A 10,290-nucleotide genomic window follows, 5' to 3' on the forward strand; every position below is an offset into this window, starting at 1 on the left:
GCCCCAGGCAGGGCGGACCAGGCCTCATCTGGACACTCACAGTCAGCAGTAAGTGGCAGTTGCATTTTGTGCCGAAGTTGTTCTGCGACATGCTTGTGTGCTGGATCAGCAGCAGCGACTTCAGTATTCCGCCTGAAATGCTGGGCTCACATACCAGCATGTTCCACATGGCCTCAGCAGTGGCGTGATGCCAGAGCTCAGAGTCAGTGGGGCCATCCTGGCCATAACAAGTTTTGTCTGGGCAGTTCTCAGAGGCCCTAGGATTCCCCTGAAGCTGAAGGGCCACGTCTATGTCACCAGTGATGGAAATACGCAGCAGGCTAGTGGTCACATCCCAAGAGTGCAGCTGCGCCATTTGGAGAAGGGTCTGCATCAGGATGTCCCGCAGCGACCTTCTGGTGACAAGCATCAGCTGCCTATAGATGATCTGCACGAGGTCGTCCACCTGGCGGAGGCAGGAGTGTGGAGCTGGGTGGAGTGCAGCCACGGCCCCTGCTGCCACCAAGAACTGCTCCTCTCCTGTCACTCCTTGCCAGCCTCAAAGGTCACCAGACATGTGCCCTGAGGGCACACGCACGGGGCAGCCCAGCTGCACACTGCTTACCTTGGTCAGCTTCAAGCACGAGTGTGCCAAGACTACCTTCAGCGTGTTGGCAATCACCTGGATGTTAGAGACTCTTTCTTGTGCCATGTTCCTCAAGACTATGAGGACTAAGTTGTACCTCTCATGTGGGAGTAAGAAGCTCCCAGTTGCCTAAGGGAGAAGGAGAAGGAAGAGTTTCACCCTGAGGGCCCTGGTGGCAGAGCAGAGCTAAGCAGCCAGGTTGGCTCTGGGCTGGCATAGCCGGGGCAGTGCTGGCCCACCCCCAGGACAAGTGCCAGCACTGGGGGCTGCTCTGGGGTGACTGCAGCCACAGGAGCATGTGTGAGAGGCTGAACTGAAATCAGGCTCCACCGTTCATTGCCTCAAAGACTGGTGTGAAAGACTGGTGTGAGGAACTCCAAAGCCCCGCAAGCCAGCCTGGAGAAGCCTCTCTCCCCCAGTCCCCAGCGCATGGGGCTAGCAGCTTTCCCCCTGCCCTCCATGGCAGCCCTGTGCTGCCTGCCTGCAGCGCACAAGGGTCCCATTTCCCGCCGCCCAGACTCCAGGGGTGCCCCACTGGCCTTTGGTGGCAGGGTGGCACTGCAGCACCCTGGCCAGGCAGCACGCTGCCCTCTGCTCCCTCCAAACCCTGGCACCAGCTAGCTGCTGGCTGGGCATTGCGGGTGTCCTGGCAGGAGAGGCCAGTCCTGGGTGCGGGGGGGGGAGGGTCTGTGTCAACTCCGTCCCTGTGTGCTCGCTCTAGCTGAAGAAAAGAACCAGATTGGAGCAGTACCTGCACCAGAGCCTGCTGTACCTGCAGAGCCCGCAGGAGCCCTTGCGCGAGGTGGCTGTCAGGTTCATTGGTGAGCCACAACCTGTCCGGGGGTCCCTCACTGTACCTCAGCAGCTTAGCCCCAGCCATGGCTACTGCCAAATCCACCGGGGAGCTGCAGAGCCCCAACTGCCCGATGTGATTGATGTGGGGCTGGGTCCCTCAAGGCCACTTCACGCTCCAGGAGCTACCCTGGGCTCAGCCTTGCCCAGCGGGTCAGTGGGGGTGAACTGGGCTGCTGGGATGGTCAGGTCAGCGGGATGTGTGACGGGCTGTGTGTGCCTAGGGCTCGCTGGGCAGCAGCTGAAGGACGGGTGCGAGGAGGAGGTCCTGGTCATTAATGAGGGTGAGTGAGGGCAGTGGGGTGCCTGTGGGTAGGAGGAAAGGGCCTGGGTAGGGAGCTATAATCCCTGTCCTGGCCTAGGAGGGCTCAGCTCCCTCTGTGGGTGACGGATGGCGTGGGCAGAGTAGAGAGATTTGAGGAGCATGTGGGACATTGGTGGGCAACACCTTCCATCTAATCCCGGTACCCCGCCTCCCTCCTGGCTGTGGGAATTGCTGTGGGGTGGGAGTGGCCCTGGCTGGAGGGACTCTGCAGATCCCCTGCAGATCTGCGATGTGACCGTGGCTCTGTTCCTTTCCATCCCAGCCCTTCAGAACATGGAGAGTGACAGCAGCCCCCGTGTCTCCTCCCTGGCGCTTGAAATGAAGCAGCTGCTGTATGATGCATGGGAAGAGCCTTCTGCCAGTTCCTTCCTGCCGGCACTGTGGCACTGCCTCCGGAGGGCAGAGAGGAGGAGGATCCCTAACCAGCTGGTCTGATCCAGGGCACTGGACTGAGCGAGCTTCCTATGAGATTCTTCCTCCAAGTGCAAGGAAACAGCAATAGATAGTTTTCTGTTGACATTTTTAATTATGTCAACATAATTTTTGAAAGAAAATTTTTATTAAATTTTCTATTGAAATCTCTTTTCTATCCAATTAAGATATATTGCTTTTTTGTTACACTGTGCACCTGCAATCGGTAGCCACAGTTCATAGTTCTTGTATCTTGGGCCTGGGACAAAGCGCCCCTCTTAAAAAGAAACAACCGATCTTTGTTGTGTTCGAAGGATCCAAGCAGAATGTCCAGGATTGGTGGCACCAAAGGCGGAGTTATTTGACAGCTTGGCCAGGTCACCAGATCCTTTCCAACGCTAACTATTCTATGATTCTGTGAGTCTATGATTTACTAAATAACGACTGAAAAAACATGCAGGAAATTAAGCAACAGTTTTCCTAACTGGCATCTGTGATCATCAGGACACTCCTGTTCATCAGGAGCTGTTAACGGTCAGATGCTGAATAGAAGATGACACCTCATCTAGAAGAGGCACCTCCAGGCCAGTAAAATACATTTTGGCTTGCCCAAAAGGAGTGGCCCCATTCTCTCTTCCCAAAACGTAGGTTTTCCTGTTCTGCCACTGGGGAGAAAATGGAACCTTATCCCCAGAAATGTAAATCTTTCTTTTTATTTGGGAAAGACGTAGTCTGTCTGGGAAGATTGCAAAGCAGAGACAATTTACAGAAATAATATGTTCCACCAGCGTCTGCATGCAGGCGCGGAGCCATCTTGGGCGTGGCCTCAGGCCCGGCGGCCATTTTGTGTGTGGTGGCAAGCCCCGGGGCCATCTTGTGCGTCGCGGCGCCCGGCAGCGCGGCTCCTACTCCATTCCCTGGCGGCGTTTGGATTTCCTTGCCTAGAGGGGCTACTGCTAAGCGTGTGGGTAGAGCCGAGAACAGCTCTTTATCTGATGTCTTCTGAAAAAGCATTTTTTTCTGCTCGATACTATGTGCCTCAGCTAGGCTGGGCGTGGTTATGCCTGAGGAAGGAGCTTCCTCTCAAAGAGTGGGAGAACAACGTGCTCCAGCTGGGAGTGAAGCAGAGACATAGATCTGACTTGGAATGTTGCTTTGGCTGTTTTGTTTTCTCCTTTATTCCAGCTTATAGCTGGAAAGTTTTAGGTTTTGTTTTTTTTTGTGGCCCCACTCTGTTGTGCAAAGTGTTCTGTTTTCATGACCAAAGGCAAAAGGGATGCCAGTACTTGAAAACAACTAGTGTGTAGACACAAGGTGTAGGGGGAAGACACAAGGTGTAGGGGGTGATGCATGCTACTGGACCTGTCGTGTGGCTCTGCTGTAGTTGCAGAGTTGAAGCATTGGTTTAGGGTGTGAAAGGGCTGAGTCCATTTCCCCTTCAAGGGGTTCAGCGGTTGCATTTTTAGAGACCCTGGCATCTCTGAGAAAAGCCAGTTCTTAGTGCACAAGCATTTTCCTTGACAGCTTGTGAAAACTGCCTCCAACGCCTTGTATGTACCTTTTTGTAGGAGTTGGCCTACTCACAGGATCATGTGGTATACTGGGTGGGAATTGACTTCTAGAGGCTTCTGCTTGAACCTCGTGCTCAAAGCAGCATCAGACCAAGCTTCTTGGGGCTTTGTCCAGTCACATCTTCCTGGCATGAGACAGCGCCGTCTCTCTGGGCAACCTGTTCATCTCTTTGCTGTCCTTATGAGGAGAAAGGCTTTTCCTTATTTCCAGTCTGAATGTCTCCCAATGCCTCTTGTCTGTCATTATCCCACCATGCACTGCTGTGAAGAAACTAGCTCTGTCTTCATGTGCTCCTGTAGGTAGTAGAAGGCTGCTGTGAGGTCTGCACTAAAGCTTTCTCCTCTACAGGCTGAATGAATGTCTTTCCCTCAGCCTCCTCTGAGGACTTGGATGATCCTAAGTTCCTTTCCAACCTGAACCGTTCAGTGAAATTCTAGCTGTTAATGAAAAGAAGAAATAAGGTGGAAGAAAATGTGGTTTCTTGGTTACTTGAGTTCAGAGCCACACCCAGGCAGGGCAACAATGCTGCTGGGCCCTGCAGCACATAGGTCACAATGCGGGCCAAGATACATTCCCTCCTGGCCTGGGTGGTGGGTAACAGTGGGACCCTCGTGGCAAGTAGCGTGCCCAGCCCCACAGTATCCAGGATTCTGAGGAGAGAAGAGCCAAGCAGCTCGTGCAGGAGCCCCTGCTGGGGCAGCTGATGGTGACCATCAGCAGTCAGAAAGACCCAGGCAATGCCCACGGAGGAATCTCAGAGTGTCACCATCCGTTACATGAGTAGGTATCAACGGAACCCCAGGGGACGACCTTGGGGCACAGAACGGGGCAGGGAGAAGCAGCTGCATGGGCAGGAGGCAGCGGTGCTGCAGGGCTGGCACCTTTCTCGCCCTGCTCCTGGCAGCGTCCTGAAGGAGATGAGAAGGGCATCAGCACCCTGGCCCAGGGTGTGCTGTGGGCACAGCAGCCGGTGCCGGGCTGGAGAGAGGACCCCTCTCTTCCCTCTGCCTCCTACCCCGGCCTGCAGCTCTCCCCATTCTTGCTCTTCATCAGGTGTAGCTGCTGCCGACTCTAGCATCCAGTTGCAGAATGAGGAAAAGGAAGCCCACGGCTACATCATGGACTTTGTCAAAAGCACCAGAAGGGTAATGGCAGAATTTGTCAGCAAAGCTCTGCCAGCAGCTCCCAGTTGGGTGCTGCCACGTATGCTGTCCACACACAGGCTCCTGGAGGGCTGCTGGCAGTGCAGAGCTGTTCCCCTCCTGCCCCCCCCCCCCCCCCCCGCACCATTGCTGCAGCCCTTCAAGCCTCCACTCCTGCTGGCTGTGCCTGTGCTCCCTGCCCCCCCCCCCCCCCTTCTTTGTCTCTCTTCTCCTGGACTGACAGGATCGGGAGTCGAAGATGAAGTTTCTGGCCTCCATCGACATGCTCTGCAGAGCCTCACTGCGGGGAAGGTACCAAAGCCCAACATCCCATGAGCTGCTGAATAAACTGGAGGTGAGGGCCCCCCCCAGTGGGGCTAAGGGAAGTGAGCACAGATGGCCAAGCACCGGACTGGTGATAAGGACAGCACTCAGGCGTCTGGGCACAGCGGGAGGGTAGGACAGGCCTTGTGGGAACAGCCCTTTCTGCCACTGGGGCCACTGCAGAGCAAGGGGCTGCTGTGGGTGCTGGAGCTGACCTGCGGACTCTGCCCACTCTGCAGACTGGCAGACTGGTGGCAGGCACCGGCAGCTGCTGTGGTCCATCCCAGCCATGCTTTTCCTCTCCAGGCACTAATGCAAAACGAGGCCTTTGACAGCATGGACACCATGATGTGGCAGCAAGCCCTGCTTGCCGTCGCTGCACTGAGGTACCTGTCCCAGCGCCTGGCCAGGCCAGAGCCTCCCATGGGCCTGGTAGCACCAGGCATTTCCTATCCTGGTGGCGTGGTCTTTGGGCCTCTGCTCTCCCACCTCTCAGCCCGTCAGTGGCTCAGGCAGGATGGCGGTGGGTGCTCCAGGGCTCCCCGACGCTTCTTGGCTTTTCCTCTGAAGGAAGAGGCAGGAGATGGAAAGGGCTTCAGGGTCCACTGGCCAGGGCTGCCCTCTGTCCCTGACTCAGCAGAATGGGGGAGGGAGGAGATGCCTTGCCTACCTTGTGCAGGTTCAACCCTGGGGACTGCTAGTCATAGTGTTTGTGGGCACCTTCCCCAGTGTAGAAGCCTTTGCATCCAGCTGGCACCTTCTCTCCTTACAGCGAATACAGGGAAAACCTGCTGGACAACCGCCTCTACAAACACATAGGTGGCACCTTCAGTTTTGTTGCAAGTGAGACGATTAGCCAGCGTACTCCATTCTATGATCAGGTAAATGTGGGCTGAGCTGCAGAGAGCCTGACAGCCTGTCCTTCTTCATGGTTTCCTCATTGACTTTGGCTGCTGGAAGCCGACAGGAGAAGGAAGGCCAGGGAGACCCTGAGGCCTCCCCCCTGGGCACCAGAGGGCAGCTGAGGCCCACCTCAGGTGGAAGGCAGGCAAGCAAGCTTTCTGCAAGGAAGAAGGGCCAGGGCAAGGTCAAGCACGTAACCTGCTGCATCTGTGTGTATCTGTGTTTGTCTGTGTCTCTCCTTACAGATCCTGAAAACTCTGGACAGTGTGCTGGAGGTGCTGATACGTGGTGCTTCACAGAGATCCTGCATCTTCATAACAGGGAAAATATTGAAGGTCAGGCGTTTACCAAGAGCAGAGCTCATGGGGTGTCTTCCTTGCCTTACCCTAAAGTGATGAGACCTTCTAAAGCATGCGCACCCCAGCCCCCAGGCCGAGGGGTGAAAGGAGTTTCTGGCACTGCTGAGCCACTGCCCTCACTTGTCTGCCCCGTTCACTTTCTCCTCCCCATTTGCCAGCAGGGTGGGGATGCCCTAGGATACGGCCGTGGTACAAGGTGCATAGTGCAGTGGGAGTCCAGCCCTGAAGGTCTTCTCTTCTGGCCTCCTCATGGGCCTGGCCTCCCTTGTGCAGCCCCTGCCAGAGGTTCTGGTCCTCTTGGAGCGGGAGCCTTTTTGGAGCTGCATGTGGAAGGGGGCAGAGGTGCCTTGGGGATGGGATCGGGCAACTTCCTTGACTGCAGCAGGTCACCAACAGCCGGCAGTGGTCCCCAGATCACAGCATGGATGGACCCCATTCCAGGTCTTACTCTGGACCATGGGAAGCCTTGGCAGTACATCGCATAAACAGCACGAGATGCTTGGCAGAACCACTGCTCTGGGAGCCACTGTTGTTTCCCACAGCAGACTTGCAGCTTCTCCCTTCTCAGGCTCTGCTGCCCATCACGGCATCCGAGGACATGGCTAAGCGCCGGAAGGCTGTAGAGTGGATTGTACGCCTCACCTACTTTTTATCGCCCTCTTCAATGCTGGAGGTAAGGAGCCTGTGATGAAGGTGACTTGCCCCTTGCTGGTGCCACAGAGTAGCCGAACACTCCGGGCCCCCTGCAAGGGAAGCCTGGGCGCAGGGCAGTAGGGGATTCAGCAAGACTCAACCTTGCACCAGCATCTTTGGTCCTCTCTCTGGGAGCTGCACTCTGTCTTGTGCCTTCTCTCTCAGGAGCCAGTGCTGTCCCTGGGCGTGAGAGCATTTGGCAGATGCAGCTCTGGCAGCCCTCCCTCCCCTGGAGATGGGGAGTCCTGCAGGTGGTGAAGGAGGGCTCTGTCAGCTGACTGTGGGTCTGGAGGAGCAGCAGATCCAGGGTGTCAGTCTTCTTTCAGACACCTACCCCAGTCCCAGGGGCTCACAGGGCGAGAAGGCAGAACCCTTCCACAGTTCCCTTTGCAGGGAGACAGCACAGTCCTTGCCCTGGCTTGGCCGCCATGAACTGGGTCTCCACGCGGTGCAGCACAGGGCAGAGCTCTCCAGAGCTGCTGCTCACGTGGCACTCGGCCTGGGGGCTGCTCTTAGAGGTTAAGGCTTTCAGCCCATCTGCCACAGCTTGGCCCTGCTACTGCAGCTTCTTCTCTCCCACAGCATTTGAATGCAAGACACGGCATGCAGTGCTTCTCCAGAAGCAAGCCTCTGGAATTCCTAGGGCAGGCAATGGGGTACCTTGCCCTGTCCTGTGCTGAGGAGGACCAGGAGATCAGCTGCGGGGCTTTCCAGGCACTGTGCAACTTCAGGAGGTTCCTTCTGCTGCGACAGAGTAAGAGACACTGAGGCAGGCTGGAGCTTTCCAGCCAGGCAAGGTGCCGCACTGCCCTAGCCCCCTCCTCTGCTAGAGGAAGGAGCAGCAAATGCCTCTGAGGCTGGAGCAGGGCAGCAGCTGTGCAAACCGTAGGGCACACACAGCCTGCTGCGGAACAGCAGCTTGGGGCCTGTCCCGAGAACCCTTGAGCCGGAGAGCCGGTGGCTGCAGCATGCCTAGGCTTCTGTTCTCCCCCTGAGCAGAAAGCCAGACTTAACTCTCCTGCCCTTCCACAGCCTAAGAGGTAGTTTCCTCTCCTCCCCTGGTAAACGGGCCCGCTACCGCCCTGGCACGTCTCCAGCTCCCATGGAACGGAAAGCCAAGCACAGCTCTCCTTGATACCCTCACCTGCTGCCTCCAGCTCTCTGTTGTAAATACACAAAAGGTACCTCTCAGTGACAGTAATCGGTTGTAATCTCTATATAATTGTAATATTTGCTGTGTCATTCCTTCTAATCACTGTACGTGCTCTGTGGAACCGTCTACACCCTGGCCGGGGTCTTTCTGAGGTGTGGATCTGATTTTTAGTATTATAATGAAGGCAGTTCACTTTCCGACACCTTGAAAGTTAGTTTTTTTCCCCAGGTTATGTAATCAAATGGTGACTTGGCCGAGCTGTCAAACAAGTTATCCTTGGTACAGTCAATCCTGGATGTTCTCCTTTGATTTTTTCAAATGGGACCAGGACCTGGTTTTCTCTTACAAATTCCTTATTGTCTCATGTTCAAGATCCTATACATACACTAAGGATGACTACCAACAGCAGGTGTGCAATGTATTATGTTGACAAAACCATATTTTTGCATAGTGTGTTTTGGTTTGTAAATAAATCCTCTCTGGAGGTCTCCATTTCACTCCTACTGGTGCCACTGGACGAACCGGTGAAGTGTTCAGACATTGCCACAGCACACAGTGCACTGCCTCTGGAGTCACAAACAGATTCTTCCAAATGAGTTACTGTGATGGTAAATTCCCCCTCCCTCTCACCACCCTTCCCCCCCCCCCCCCCCCCCCCCCGGACCTTTATTTCTTGTAATTCTGCACAAGTAATAACCATCAGCAGTGCTGGTAATGGATGCGTCTGGTCTGGTCGTGATAGCTGCAACTCAGTTCTGGGGAGATGGATAACACCACAAGGCTAATCTCAACAATGTGCTCCCACATCCCCCACCCCCTGTAGTTCTGGTCAAGGTCCAAGTTTCTGTAGTCGGTATGCAAACATGACTATGAGTCAATTTTCTCACTCCATAGCTGGTGGGCAGCACAGAGCCCATGGAGCTATCCTGCATGACAGCAGGCTGCACTTCAGGATCTCCCCTTGAGCAGAGATGCCTCTCAAGGTTACTCCTCAAGGTTGAGAGATTCCTTGCTGCAAGAGATCCTCAGTAAGTGATTAACAGCATGCTAAACTCAACTCTTAGCTAAGGGACGGAAAGGATTGTCTGTACACATACAACCCTTTAGACATAAACCGTTGACCAAGTGTGAAGTCTTGATCCCGCTACACCTAGACTCCTCTCTGAGAAGGAGTTTAGAATGCAAGGAGGCCCCCTTTCTGAACCTTATGACTCAAGGAGAGGGTCTCCCTGACAATCTGACCCTGTCCTCTATGCAGCAAATACTCAAGTGTACCTTGCCATTGAATCTTGTTAAACCACTGCCACATTTACTGACATTTTTTTTTACAAAATTTACATCAATAGACATATTTCTGCTGCTCTTACAAGTGAAGGGTGTCACTCCATATTCAACAACGACTTTACCACATTCACCTGGATGAGCAGAGGAGGACAGAGGAAAGGGAAAAGGACAACCCTTGCAGCCACCGTGCCACAAGATTAGTGTGGATATGGCATACTGAAGAACATACACTCCTGACATAAATCCTCATGTGGTCAGGGAGGGAGATAAGATGTCAGCTCTAATGATAACTCAGCTCAATAAAATAAACTTTCAAGCAATTATTTAACAAATAAAACTACTGGCATAATCTGACAGCATAATGACGGTTGGAGCAGGCATGCATCACGGTAAAGGAAAATCCCACCAGTACCGTTTCCTTACATAAGCGGATACCTCATACAGCACTGGTGATTTGTACCAAAGAAAAGCACTCTAATCCCTGGCCTCCGAGGTTACCGTAAAGCTCCCATTAAGATCAGATGGGTGTGCACTCTGGCTCTCTCCAGCCCTCTTGTTAAAGCTTCCATTAGGTAATGAAGGCTTTTACCTCCCAGGGCAATGATGAGGAAGAAGCCACAGAGTGCATAGACCCTTTGTTTTCCCAG

The 10,290-nt window shown here is 54.3% G+C and overlaps 1 protein-coding gene and 1 long non-coding RNA gene across 2 annotated transcripts; both read left to right on the plus strand.

Moving 5' to 3' along the window:
* The first annotated feature begins 1,163 nt into the window (after positions 1-1,163).
* Positions 1,164-2,384, plus strand: LOC134169811 (uncharacterized). The gene is made up of 2 exons (XR_009967017.1): positions 1,164-1,761; positions 2,065-2,384. It is a non-coding gene; the product is annotated as an uncharacterized LOC134169811 (long non-coding RNA).
* A 2,074-nt stretch (positions 2,385-4,458) lies between these two features.
* On the plus strand, positions 4,459-8,237 carry LOC134169812 (uncharacterized). The gene is made up of 7 exons (XM_062630660.1): positions 4,459-4,930; positions 5,172-5,282; positions 5,558-5,637; positions 6,024-6,132; positions 6,400-6,489; positions 7,082-7,186; positions 7,789-8,237. The coding sequence occupies exons 1-7, from the start codon at positions 4,523-4,525 to the stop codon at positions 7,972-7,974; spliced, it is 1,089 nt and encodes a 362-aa protein (XP_062486644.1). The 5' UTR covers positions 4,459-4,522; the 3' UTR covers positions 7,975-8,237.
* Positions 8,238-10,290: the final 2,053 nt, after the last annotated feature.

This window comes from Pezoporus occidentalis, unplaced genomic scaffold (genome assembly GCF_034315485.1).
Source record: "Pezoporus occidentalis ecotype Australia unplaced genomic scaffold, CSIRO_AGI_Poc_V1 ctg3588, whole genome shotgun sequence".
In the NCBI taxonomy this organism is placed as follows: Eukaryota; Metazoa; Chordata; class Aves; order Psittaciformes; family Psittacidae; genus Pezoporus; species Pezoporus occidentalis.

Coding starts and splice junctions, on each gene's coding strand:
- LOC134169812 (XM_062630660.1), top strand. CDS start 4,523: ATGCCCACGGAGGAATCTCAGAGTGTCACCATCCGTTACATGAGTAGG. Junction 4,931..5,171: donor TTGTCAAAAGCACCAGAAGG/GTAATGGCAGAA, acceptor CTGGACTGACAG/GATCGGGAGTCGAAGATGAA. Junction 7,187..7,788: donor CGCCCTCTTCAATGCTGGAG/GTAAGGAGCCTG, acceptor TCTCTCCCACAG/CATTTGAATGCAAGACACGG.